The 13,489-nt window shown below is 40.1% G+C and overlaps 3 protein-coding genes across 5 annotated transcripts in view; 2 read left to right on the top strand and 1 right to left on the bottom strand.

Annotated features, from left to right (window-relative positions):
- On the top strand, nt 1-3,566 carry nipa2 (NIPA magnesium transporter 2). 2 transcript variants are annotated; one of them, XM_067512371.1, is made up of 6 exons: nt 1-223; nt 850-1,080; nt 1,456-1,512; nt 1,787-1,877; nt 2,000-2,160; nt 2,400-3,566. In XM_067512371.1, exons 2-6 carry the CDS (start codon nt 942-944, stop codon nt 3,053-3,055), a joined length of 1,104 nt encoding a protein of 367 aa, XP_067368472.1. In that variant the 5' UTR covers nt 1-223; nt 850-941; the 3' UTR covers nt 3,056-3,566. The 2 variants fall into 2 exon arrangements, with proteins under 2 accessions (XP_067368472.1, XP_067368471.1); XM_067512370.1 differs by lacking the exon at nt 1-223 and adding an exon at nt 357-741.
- Nucleotides 3,485-13,489, bottom strand: part of cyfip1 (cytoplasmic FMR1 interacting protein 1) — a 26,222-nt gene continuing 16,217 nt past the window's right edge. For both annotated transcript variants that reach the window (XM_067512366.1, XM_067512365.1), the window contains exons 23-31: nt 12,506-12,593; nt 8,484-8,627; nt 8,275-8,365; nt 7,539-7,669; nt 7,365-7,437; nt 6,195-6,289; nt 5,827-6,065; nt 5,586-5,733; nt 3,485-4,172 (exon numbers count right to left, since the gene is read on the bottom strand). In XM_067512366.1, coding sequence (XP_067368467.1) covers nt 4,008-4,172; nt 5,586-5,733; nt 5,827-6,065; nt 6,195-6,289; nt 7,365-7,437; nt 7,539-7,669; nt 8,275-8,365; nt 8,484-8,627; nt 12,506-12,593 — 1,174 coding nt within the window. In that variant the 3' untranslated portion in view covers nt 3,485-4,007. The remainder of the gene's footprint in view (nt 4,173-5,585; nt 5,734-5,826; nt 6,066-6,194; nt 6,290-7,364; nt 7,438-7,538; nt 7,670-8,274; nt 8,366-8,483; nt 8,628-12,505; nt 12,594-13,489) is intronic.
- Nucleotides 9,885-12,022, top strand: LOC137131302 (fibronectin type III domain-containing protein 9). The gene is made up of 2 exons (XM_067512374.1): nt 9,885-10,114; nt 11,235-12,022. Exon 2 carries the CDS (start codon nt 11,326-11,328, stop codon nt 11,962-11,964), a length of 639 nt encoding a protein of 212 aa, XP_067368475.1. The 5' UTR covers nt 9,885-10,114; nt 11,235-11,325; the 3' UTR covers nt 11,965-12,022.

A 13,489-nucleotide genomic window follows, 5' to 3' on the forward strand; every position in this document is an offset into this window, starting at 1 on the left:
CCCGGACTTCAGCCTGCGGAAGGCACACGGTCCGTGAAGCGGCCACATCACCTCTGAGAAGCAGAAGAAGAGCGTTGCGGTGCGGCAGTGTGTGTGAGTGCAGGCTGACTGCGGAAAGAAGAAATGATGTTTGGTTCCTGGGCCGGGAAGTGGGCTGTTTGTTAACCAACCTTCAGCTGCTACAGCTGTCTTATTGTTGGGGAAAGCAGCCACCTCTGGACAGGTATTTGACTCTTGTTGACTCAGCTTCTGCGTTGACGCTAGCCGCCTTCGCTAGCCCACCAGCTAGCCGCCGTGCTAGTCTCGCTAACCCAAGCTAACGTGATTTACGAGGCACATTTCTAAAGAAATGAATTACTTATGAGCTATTTAAACGCGATTCAGCAACTTTGCTGTTACGCTGCCGCTTAGAATAGTGTCCTAACATGTAATAGCTGGGTGTTTATCACAACAACCCTGTGTCCGAGAGGGAAACTTGTGGCTAGCCCGTAAAGGAGCTTCACCTAGCTGCACAGGTTAACAGTAAGGTGAGTGTTAGTTCCTGAATTCCTGCACTCGGGACAAACGCGTTTTGTGAGAAATACCCAGACAGCTGATTGGCTATTCCACAGTTACCTCTGCGTGTCTGTATGGGACGCGCCCGTAGTGAACTACATAGTGCTTAATGAGCAGTTACTCTGATGGATTCTTCCCTCAAGCTGAATTATGGTTTTCCTGTTTGTAATTTCTCCTGCGGAAACGGTAGGTCATCGCTTTGATGATGATGATGATGATGATGATGATGTTACAGAGCTCACGTCTTCACTGCTGTTTGGTAATGTCTCGTCTTCCCCTGTGCCCTGCTCTCAGGTGTCTGGACTGGCCAGAACTGTACTTTAGGTCAGCATCTGCACTGTGCGGTGGTAAATGTGACAGACAACAACAGCACATCCAGCCTCACTATGGGTCAAGACAAGGGGAAGTATGATTTTTACATCGGTCTGGGTTTGGCTATCAGTTCTAGCATCTTCATTGGAGGCAGTTTTATCCTCAAAAAGAAAGGACTTCTGAGGCTGGCAAGGAAGGGATCAATGCGGGCAGGTAAGATGATGCACATCACAGCTAAGCCAAAGCAAAGAAACCATTTATTACACTGTCATTTGTTACCCACGTTAAGTCACTCCCCGCTTCAGTCTTGCAACACTGAAACTTGGCTAAGAAGTCAAACCAGTGGTGACAAGCCTTTAACACACTTAATGATGTCAAACATACATTCCGTGCTGCACCTTGTGTGGTGTGGGGTGTGTTTGAGAGTCTTTGGTGTCCTTGTACTACCTGGTAATTATTACCTTCACTAGATCCAGCGTAGAACACCGCCTTAAAGTCAGCATTACGTACTTCAGATTTTGTTTACATGCAAGTGTTATGTAAATGCAAATCAAAATCTTATTGTTTGAAAATATGTTTTCTCCTCAGGTCAGGGTGGTCATGCATATCTAAAAGAATGGTTATGGTGGGCTGGTTTGCTATCAAGTAAGTGCATTTTACTGTAGCATGGATCTGGTAATCCACAGGGTAATTGATGAGAAGAATTAATTCATTAATTTAATTAATGAATTAATTACATTTATTCAGCTTTAACCCAGTTCTAACCTACAGTGCCTGCAAATTAACAAACTTGCATGCATGGATTGTTTTTTAAATGTTTTGCATATATTTTCACACAGTAATTTAGCATTATCTCAACTTGCCTTCATAATAATATCCTATGTTCCATATTTAACTCGTGTATTTTAATCCTTTCCAGTGGGGGCTGGTGAAGCAGCCAACTTCGCAGCATATGCCTTTGCTCCTGCGACTCTGGTCACTCCACTGGGAGCCCTCAGTGTGCTTGTCAGGTATAGGTGACCCACTGCATGAATTGGGTGGTCAAACCATGTCCACACTGACATTTGCTTTTGTTTGTGAATTGATTTGTGGAGCGAAGTAACAGTGGCTGAATGTAAATATCACATTGCAGTGCAGTGCTGTCGTCGTACTTCCTGACGGAGCGGTTAAACCTGCATGGGAAGCTTGGCTGCCTGCTCAGTATCCTGGGCTCCACCACCATGGTAATTCACGCACCTAAAGAGGAAGAGATCAACAGCCTGGACCACATGGCCAAGAAGCTGGTTGACCCAGGTAAAGAACAAATGAGATCATGTACTAGAGTGTTTTCCTGTATCATGAATTATATTTTTTACCTTCATTCCCACTGTCAAGCAGAATACATGAAAATGGCATATAGCAGAGCCAATGTTCTTGTCATTAAGTAACCTTTAAAATGCACGTTAATGCCTCTCAGGATGGTACTTATAGCTGATTGCACCTTTGCCTATCACAAAGTCCAACCTAACATTCCTTTCCACCCTTTTCCCCAGGGTTTTTTCTCTTTGCCACTGTGGTGATCATCGTAGCCCTCATTTTCATATTTATCGTGGGTCCCCGCCATGGCCAGACCAATATCCTTGTCTACATAACCATCTGCTCAGTAATCGGAGCACTATCAGTATCCTGTGTCAAAGGACTGGGAATTGCCATAAAGGAAGCAATAGCTGGGAAGAACATTGGTAAAAACCCACTGGCATGGGTCTTGCTTCTGGCATTAGTGGCCTGTGTGAGCACACAGATCAACTACTTGAACAAGGCTCTGGACATATTCAACACTTCTCTGGTGACGCCCATCTACTACGTGTTCTTTACCACATCAGTGCTCACATGCTCAGCTATTCTCTTCAAAGAGTGGGAGCACATGGGCTCAGACGATGTGATCGGTACTCTCAGTGGCTTCCTCACAATCATTGTGGGTATATTCTTGCTCCATGCCTTTAAAGATATTAATGTTAGCTTGGCATCTCTTGCTGTGTCCATGAGGAAGGAAGAACGGTCCTTTCCTGCAACCAATGGCATGACGTCCCACAACTATGAACTGCTGAACAATGAATCCCCGGAGAGCATAGAGGACAGAGAAATGGGTTTGCCTTTTGATAGTCTCTCAAGAAGAAATGGGGTGATCACATCCTCGTTGGATCATTAAGGAACATTTTGTTTCCAGCACCTTAATGACTCAGTGGCGTTGTAGACATAAATGAAAATAAGACAATCAGCTGTATGGGGGAAAGTGACTTGGGACAGACCAGTGGATTGTATTGACTTTTAATTTGCCTTAATTTTCTCAGAATATGACCTTGTTATATTTTGTTACATTTAGAACTTTAATTCATTCCTCTAGCTCCATAAGAGTTTTTTTTAATGGTTTGTTATAAGTACATGCATACTCATGCACTGACTTACTTTCTAGAAATCAAAAAGATTCGTTTTAATATATATTCTGAGTTCCAGGCAGACAAAATTTTGAAGGACATTCACCAGAATTTGAGTTGTGACATTGGAAAGTAATTTTTGTTGGAGTCATTCTGAAGTTTTTTTTTTTTGTAGTGTTTAAATGAAAAGCTTTTGAGATGGCTGAAGAGATTTGTTACATATTTATTGACTTAAAATGATTAAAACATTTGAAACACAAGGCAGTGAATAAATGCTTAATGTGAGTATGAGCTTTACTTCTCAGTTTCTTTTAAAATGTTTAGCATGCACATTCGACGGTATAGAAAATACAAATTTACTTTCAGCTCCACTTAAAATATGTTATTGTTCACCCATATTAATCCACCACTGCAAACCCTTAAATATTTATCTGATAAAACTAATTTCCCTTCCCTGATCTATTGTTCTCTGCAAGTATAAAAACAAAGAAATGTTTGTCCAAAAAGGGGAAACATCTAGTCGTTTCTGATAAGGCACGAGTGAATACAAATTCAAAAAAAACAAATCCAGAAAAAAAAGTGTGGCCCCATTTACTGATCCTTTGCTACTCAAGACTAAGGTAAATGGGGAGGAATCATTGTAGATAGTCTGGTAATGCTAACAGTGTTTGGAACTTCATGCTGGTCCATTATATTGATAGTGGCCTTAGCAGCAGCAGCAGCACCTCAGCTGCTGGCAAGTGACTGGTGTATTGGTGGCTGGAAGCATCGAACGTGTTCCACCGGCATGTTCTCTCCGTTTTCAGATTTCAGGTACTTGTTCAGGATGGCAAAAATCTCATTGTTGAGGACTTGGAATTTGCGGATTCTGTCAACCATTTTCTTTAGTGGCTAAAGGAAAGAGTAAGACACAATACACAAAGAATGGTGTTAAAGAAAGGTGTATTTAGTCAGAATACAATTTAATAAAATGCATATTTGCTCAGGTATATGTATTGGGCAAATCAGCTTTTTAGAGACTGGCAGCTCTGTGGTGCTTTGAATGTTAATTATTTTAGGAAATAAATTTACTTGCTTTCTTAAGAAGACTGAGTCCACACTGACTCATCAGTCGGTTTAATATGAAGCTACAACCATCAGCCTCTTAACTTAGCATTAAAAAAGAGAAGCTGAAAGAAACTTCCAACATGGTTGCAGATAATACTCTAACAGACTTTAAAATTTACACATTACCATGTTATATGATTTTACTTAATACCATTTTATGTCAGCTTCAGTGTCTTCCTGTGAGACTCCTGTCTGCTAAGCTGATTTAGATTTTGATACACTTTAAATATCAATTATAAGTATACCAATATATTCTTGTAGGCAGGCTGCTACATTTAAGGTATTCAGGGTTCAGTGCACAAGTTACCAGGAGGAACTGGGAACTGAATTGACCCTGTGATTCATGGACAATTGCTTAACTAGCTGATCCCCAGCTGCAACTACCTGATGACTACAGCTTCATGTTTAGCATACAAACATGTGGTGTCATCTTTCTCATGTAACTCTGGGGAAGAGCTCTTCAACTACTTGATGCAAGGTTCAGTTGAAAATATATTTTGAAATGGTTTGCTGCATTTTTATAAGGTGACAATCTGTGATGGAAAATCAAGTATGATTAAATGATTGCATTTTACTCTTAGCATTTTAGTTACAATGGCAACTTGTACTTAGTGTACTTTTGAAATGTTGTTCAAACTTTGTCTCAAATACATGTTTTATCTTGAAGTTTTTGCAGAACTGCTCCAAGGTCAGTTACTGTCTAACAGCACACTATCCCACACTGTACTGACCCACAGTCACTCCTTCCCGCAGGTGCTTATCAAAGTGCTGAAAAGGGAAAAGGGGCTGGGGGCAGTAGTCTGAGGATGGAGAATGTTCTGCCCAGCAACAGAAAGATATCAAATTAATGTGGGATGTATGAAGTATAAACTGCAAAGAATGGAGGCTTGAAACTCTGTCGATGAACTTATCTCTTGCAAGATAATAAAGCCCTAAAAGACGTCCTGGATGTTGAAGCTTCTTTACTGATTACACTTGATGTCTAAGACCAGATATTGTCCTTTTTGCCATGACACAAACACAGAGTTAATGGCCACAGCAAGGCTCTTCGCCATTTGAGGCACTGATATATATCTTAATTCAATTCATCTTTATTAATATAGCGCCAATTCACAACAAAGTCATCTCAAGACAGAGTAAAGTTGTTGTCTTAAAAGATGTACATAAGTCTATAGCTAATTCTCTTCTCTAACTCACCACACTCTTGATGATCTCATCCTTGCCGTCATGTTTCTGCACCTTTAGAAGATGATAGCTAAAATCCAGGATGTCAAATCTTCTCTGTTGTCCTAGGAGGGCAATGATCATGCACCCAGCCCAGTGGAGGCCATCTCCAAAGCACTGCCTGCAAAACAGGAATAGGTGGGTGCATGAACAAAGATGGGACAGTTTAAATTGCACAAGGATGGAGTTCAGATGTATCAACCGCTGTACTCACTCCACTGTGAACTCGTGGGCTCCCACAGGGATGCAGTACACAAACTGCATGGCACTCCAGAGTCGATGGAACTCCACACACTCATCCACATGCATCACGCCATTGCTAGGTAGTGGTCCGCGCCAGATGGGGTCGTCCAGGAAGCCTCGCACACGTCCAAGGATAACTTCAAACATGGACAGACCGCAGCATAACCTCTCTTTGGTCAGAAGGTCACCCTCACGAGCAATGGCAATTTGCTGCCATTGACAAGAAGACAATCAGGACAGGACAAGAGACATGTTGTAGGATTCGTTCCACAATAGAAACTGAAAGCTGTGAGAACATAATGATGGAGTACTGTCTTGACATTTTTTGACTGACTGTACCTGTGGTGTGCCAAGGCGCTCTATCAGTGGAACCATATGAAGAGCTGTGTATTTGGCTTCTAAACGCTTCATCTTGGCATCCAGCCGTTCACCCTCTACACAGAAAAAGAAAGTTTGGTGATATTGGTTATTTTGATTATCAAAATGATTATATTATATATATCTCACACCTACTTAATTATTATTCCGATTATCAACAAATCCCAAGAAAAAAAAAAAGGTTGTTATCTGCGTATCCATATACTGTATTTCTCATTCTTTTAGAGCTCCACTGTTGTTTAGACTATTATCCACATCACCAAGCCATGTTGCTTGTATATTTATTACCATGAAAGCACAATGTAGTTAATGTCCAATCTGACATACACTGTTTATAGCCCCGAGTGTACGAGAGGGGTATACGATCATAATTTTAAATTGTATATACAAAGCATCAGGTTATCTTAGAAGTCAGGAAGTGTGACAAACCAGCAAACTAAATGTTGGGCAAAGTCTGAAATTCCCTCGCTTGTAACTCGTCCAGAGGAGTCAGAGGTGTCTTGGTCGCCGCCCTGACTACTCTGCTTCTTGCAGTCCCTCAGACAGCCTGCTCTAAACAGACACGTGCCATATTTCTGCCATTTCTTAATATTGGATTTAACTTGTACTCCAAAAGATGTTTAATGACTAGACAATGTTCCTGTATCCATCCACTGATGTCTGCTTTTCAATAATCTTTTTCGTCCAGGGGGTATTTTTGTTATTTTTGTGATATTTGTTTTGCACTCAAGTGATCACCAATTAGCTGCACCGGTGATGATTTAGCCGAGTTAATTGAAAAGTAGTAAATTATATTTTGACTTATTTGCTTTGTAGACATCCGTTTCACTTTGAAAAGAGTCTTTTTTGTAAATATTATTCCAAAAAGCCAAATTAAATTGAACATGTTCCAACATTGTAAATAATAAAAAAGGCAAAGACCACCACGGAAGGTGCTTCTGCTTTGCATGTACAAAAGACGTTTAAAACAAATCTGTAAATGTGACGTTATCCTCATTTTTAAATATTTTTGTTCCTTCATTAATTGAACCTGGGTGTTCAACATTGCCATAAACCCTCTTGGCTTCAAAATAAAAACAACACAAAGAGGTTTCCAACTGCAAGTAAACCATGTCTTTTCCTTGCATGTACCTTTGACATGGACTCTAGGAAGAATGTTCTGGAAAGGTGCAGCATGCAGCAAATCACAAACTTCTTCCTGGGACTAGAAGAAAGATAAAAGGACATAAAAATCAAAGCGCCGACATGTACAGCTTTTAAAAAGCTACAGCTTTTGAATTTTCCTGACTGAATAGTGATCCATACCAGGCTCTGCTCGCTCAGCAGACAGAACAGCATGGCGTTGCCCACTTCCCTCAGGTTCTGGAAACACACAGTCTTGAGCTCAGCGTACTCCACAATGTCCTTGAGCTGGTGGTGGAAGAATTCCAGGATACCTGGAAAAATAAAAAATAAAGAAAATTAACTAATCTCACACTTACTTCACACCTGTCACACAAAAGTCTCAACCAACCATTACAGCATCAACTATAACTTTTTCTGTAATAAGCACATGCTGCTTGTCATTGGCATTTAAAAACAAACTTATTTCGATTACAACATAACTAGTTTCCTCACCTTTGAAAGCTTTTCAATAAAGTTTTCAAAATAGCTGTTTTAGCAGTTGAATTACAGACTCACTGCAGCCAAGGGACAATCTTCTTCCATTTATTTTTCAGTGTCAGACTATGTCGTTATTTAAAAATATTGCATTCCCGTGAGGTGTGGGATGTCTCAGACAATATGTCGCCTTTGTTATATATTACAATATCACTGCAGTTAATGACAATTTGAAAGGATCTCCCTTTAAAGATTTCAGTTTCTCAATGGAAATTCTATAAAAATAAATGTATTTCTAGGATCTAAGAATATAATACAACACAAATTAAAAGAATCTTAAGCTCACTTCATAGTTGTCAGAGGTTTATGGAAATTTCATTAGCTCAGTTTTACAATCAGTCCTTCAGTACTGTAAGACTGATCTAGCTACATCTTGACCTACCTGGGGAGCCGTACTCATGGCGGGGAAGTCTGCAAATCTTGGGCATCACCTCCATCAGGGTTTTGACATACTGCATTATGGTGCCCTGAAGCTACAGAAGAAAACGAGAGAATTAGGCAGCAGTTTGTACACGTAAATCATTCAGTTAAGAGGGAACAAAGATGATGACAAATCACTGAACCACAAAAAAACGTTAGTGTCATACTCACCAGGCTTTTGACGACCTTGAGTAGCTCCTCCATTACCACAGCGATGCCCTGGTAGCCCAGAAGTCTGCACATGACCTTGATGTGTGGGGGACCCACGAAGTTCCTGTAGGAGCCAAATATGCTGGTGTACGCCAGGTTCAAGGTCTACATTCAGAGAAAATACAGGCAACAATGAGACGATGTTAAACTCAGAGCTGAATGTTTTCTTGTTCACATAACACTGTATTCTCTCCCCATTCTTGACGCATCAGGCAGTGAGAGTGAATATTTGAAAGACAAATGGGAAAAAGATCAAACTTTCTATTAATGCCACTGCTTCCTAGCACCATTGACACATCAGTACTGACGGTGAATTTGGCTCCTGTGGGTGTATTCGTGGGTACAAAAGGGCTGAGTCATTTGTTCACAGTCAACAGGTTTAACTTTCAACACATTCACATTCAAGTCTGCATTAAAAGTTAGTTTGGAAAAAGTTATAAAGATTGGGAATAAACAAAAAAGTCAGGCCATTTTACAGTAATAATGATAATAATTGATACTTTGTATTATATATTTTCTATAGTTACCCCTTTATATTAATTGATCCCCAAAGCATTGTAATACTAATACTTTTTATAATTGATCCTTATGGGCAAAGTCTGCTCTACTAACTAAGCCACCACCAGTCCTAATCCATTCAACAATAGTTCAGCTTTTAGAGGAAATGGCCCCACTTGTGTTGGTATAAGATCTAACGGTCGTTCAGATATTTCAGTCCGAACCAAAGTGGTGGAAAGATCAGCCAGAGTCAAAACAGTAAAAAGGTACCACATGGAAGCACCGGTATAAAGATTTTAACTCTGAATGTGTAACCCCCATGGCAAACTGTCCGGTTAAAAATTTAAAAACATTCAGCTTGAAGGCAAACACTAAATAAAAGTGTTAAAAATACAACAGATACATTTCATACTAATCTGCCCTTTAGATTTTAATATTTGTAAACAAGTGCTTGATGTGAATGCAGCTGATCGGGATCAGTAGCAGCATTAGAAAGCATCGTCTGGACATCATGAATACTCATGTTAGCTTTCATGAGAATCGGGCCAGCAAATAACAGAAATTGTTCTGGAACAAAATGTTGGACAGATGGACTGACCAACTGAACAACATTTTGGCTGGCCACTAGATCCTGCAGCTAGATTTTTGAGACAATATGGCCTCAAATTGCATGCTTGCCAAGATGAAATTCACGATGGATATGATGTCATTTGATTGAAGAAACAATTTTAGAGAAACCACATTGAACACGTTTTTAAAAATTTATATAATGACCCATTTGGATGCACAGTGCACTTTTTAAAGCATCCACTGCAACAGATTTGAGCTCCCTCTCTCGCCTGTCAGCAGAGAGTTGGAAGATGATGTTGCTCTAATCCACCAGCACTCCCACTAGTGTGGCAGCAGCACAGAAAAGGACACATCAATCTCTGGTCCACTCCTGAGGTTGAAAATCTACACAGCAGCACCCGGAATCAGAGCTCTTAGTACAGTGACAGTGGAATAGATCAACAGCAGGAGCAGGGCATCATTAGAATCAATATCTCAGGTGCGACAGATTGATATGTTCAACACGTGCTGGAGACGCTTGCTGGGTAAGTCTTCCCTCGTATCTTGCTCTGAACAAAAGACCAATATGATTCTCTTAACATGGCTCATTAACATAGACTATGTTATGTTTTGTTTCTATGGGTTACAGCTGATGCAACACAGAAACATATCAAAGGATGCTTTATTCCAAGTCAAAGTCAAATACAAGCTTGCCTGTTTGACTTAAATCATAAAATGACATAAAATATTTAAATTGACTATTGGTATTACTACCACCTGTATCTGAAAACATTACTTTAATAGCATTTATGATGGTTTATTAAAAGAAAAAAAAACACAAATATAAGGTGGTAATGAACAAAATCTATGTAATGTGGATGTGCTTTGTCCTTACTAAGCACCACGCCCACATAGCATTAGTTTATACAGCAAGAGGTAAGGTTGACCCAGCATTTCAGTTTAGGTAAATTAATAATTATTCAACACTGAAGATAAGAATTGTGCTGTTATATTGTATTCAATTATGACAAAAGTGTAATAAATATAATAAAACATGCTTAAAAATGAAATGAAAATCATTAAAACCCAACCAGTTCCTCTTAATAGCTTATCAAGGCCGGCAGATAATTACCTGTCTTGTAAGGTGACTGACAGCACCGCTGAGCCTTTTCACAGATCATTGTGAATCATCATGTATTATGTAATTTGATGAGCATCTGTACATAAGCTCACCTCCCTCCCACCACTGCACTTGGCCCCAGATAATCCCTCATACACAATGCTTATTATGTCATGATACTCTGTTTTGTGCTGGGGGACACTTGAGTGGTTGACTGCAACCTTTTCCATTATGGCTAATGATCTTGTAATTTTTTTTTTTTAATAGAATGTGTGATTATATGCAACTTGGATAGTGCTGAGTTAGGATTCTGTCAGTTCTGCAGTTATAACAGAAGAGATGCTCTAATTAAAGTGATTAAAACAGACTGTAATCATGAGCAAACAAGCACCACCAACAAAAATGCTATTTTCATGCTGACTACATGTCAGTTGTGGGGTCTCATTATTTAAGCCTATAGGTGGAAATAAACACATCAATCAGCAACTGCTATGACAAACATGATCTGAAATTCCATCTATGTTTATGTCATCTCTCTTTTCCAGTCGCTTTGAAACTGAGCACAGAAAAGCTGTAGAAACGTAGTGAGCACTTCCCTCTGACAGACAGGCAAAGAGGGAGAAACAGCTTTGCATCATGGGGGTCGTAATTTACAACATTTCTGCCACCACAGCCAGAGTGAGCTGGCCATCATCCCCCACCTGCCGGGACACCTTCTACAGCGTCATGTATGACGCAAACTGGAACAGCCTGATCATGGGCTACAAGCGCAAGAGTTTCACACATGAGGAGCGCATCCCCGTTAGTCAGACCAGCACACACCTAGCTAACCTCCTCCCCCAGACCGCCTACTTCTTGTGCGTGACCTGCCAGGCCGCCAATCCAGTACGGGAGCAGTGCCAGGTGTTTAGCACGCTGAGCGAGAGCAGTGAAGGTCATGACAGAGCTGGCTGGGAGCTCGCCATGGGTGTCTGGCTGACCTGCTGCATCTTGCTCCTGGTTATCGCTGCCATTTTGTTGTGGGGATGTCTCCACACCATCTGTTCCATCTCCAACCAAGCCACAGACGGCTGCCCAGTGGTGACAAACGCGACCCTCCAAGACATGTCTGGATCCGGACGCCTATATACTCCTAGAAGCAGCAGCCAGGATAGCTGCAAACATGCCACTATCATGCAACCCCCCCTCCTCCCGTCACAGACCACTTGCCACATAATTAACCAGGACCAGGAGCTGAGGACACTCACTAAGCTGTCTGGCAGCGAGCCGGCATGAGTCAACCAGATTGAGGTCATCACAGCATTGTTATGTCCAGATTGAATTGTCACTGAGTATTTTTAAATCACTGGTGAAATTCAAACTTGGGTTTAGGAAAAATAAAAATATTTTCACTGACACCGCAAAATATTACTACACTAATGCAAAGATTAAAATTACACACAGATTATCCCTGTCAATATAATTTGTTTGAATGTTTTGTAAATGACTTTTTTATCAAATTTTTAATCTCAGTGTCTTTGAACTTTACATACAAATAGCAACTTTCTTCCATTTACTTTGCACATATTGCAAGAGATTTTGCACATTATTTCCATAACATAAATGCTTTCCCACTTGCATTCTAGAAATTCTGTATCCTGCTAAAATGTAATGAATGTTTGGCTGCGCAATGTGGACTCAAAAGAGATCATACACCGTTAGGTCATGCCAGAAATCAATAAAACACGTAAGCTCCACTAATGGAATACTGTACTGGAAAATAAATCCAGAGTACAACGCTTTTGCCGTTGGTGATCATAAAGGAAAATGTACTGACCTTTGACCCATATAAATACTGGGGTTGAGCATTAGGCGGCTTGTCCCTCTGAAACTCTTGTGAGAAGGGCAGGATGGTGCGCACAAACCTAAAAACACACATCGCAGCTATTTAAACATGTACCCTCTACCATCAAGAACATGGAGATATAGTGCATGGATGCACACAGCTTCCTTTCTTGGCTCTAGCAAAGGTAATTTTGCAACAATATTCAGGTGCACAGCCAACAAATTTATGTTTGTTTGCTGTAGGACACACACTGCTTAAAATAATAATAATTTAATCAAAATATCAAGAGAGAATAATTTATTAAAAATCAGTTCAGCAATGTCAATATGCATTACATTTAGTGACGTTACTTCACATAACACAGCTTCTTTAATGTGAATATTTGTTGGTTATTGTTTTGGTTTTATTGGATTTCTGAAATCAGATTCTTTCAGGCTTTAGACTGTTAGTCTGGGTTTTGGAAATTGTTATGGGATTGTTCATTTTTTCTGACATAATTACCTAAATATTAAATGAACTAATTACTAAATAATGTGCTGACTAATAACAATGAAGGGAATTATTAATACTTTCATTATCACAGTTCTGTCCATCATTACTGTCCTTGACAATATGTTTTGTGTTCTTGTACATCTGTGTTGCAAATGCCTAAACAAAATGTGCAATTACCAAGAACACACAACCGATTCATAAAGAATGAAGGTGGGGAGCTTGTGCTACTACTGTATTGTATCCTGCATCTACGTACTTGTTCAAATCTGAAGTGAAACTCTGCCACCTGTGTGTATTTATGACTCATGTAACTACAACATGACCATTAATCAGGGCTGATGCAAGCTTGCAGGAATAAAAAAGAAAAACAGACCTGATGGCTATTTTGTATGAAATGTTCTAAATGAGTTAATTAGCCAAGTAGGCTGATTCAGACACAACAGGCATTGACCTTAGCAGTAAATTTATGATTCAGTGTCCCAA

The sequence above is a fragment of the Channa argus genome, chromosome 8 (genome assembly GCF_033026475.1).
Source record: "Channa argus isolate prfri chromosome 8, Channa argus male v1.0, whole genome shotgun sequence".
Classification (NCBI taxonomy): domain Eukaryota; kingdom Metazoa; phylum Chordata; class Actinopteri; order Anabantiformes; family Channidae; genus Channa; species Channa argus.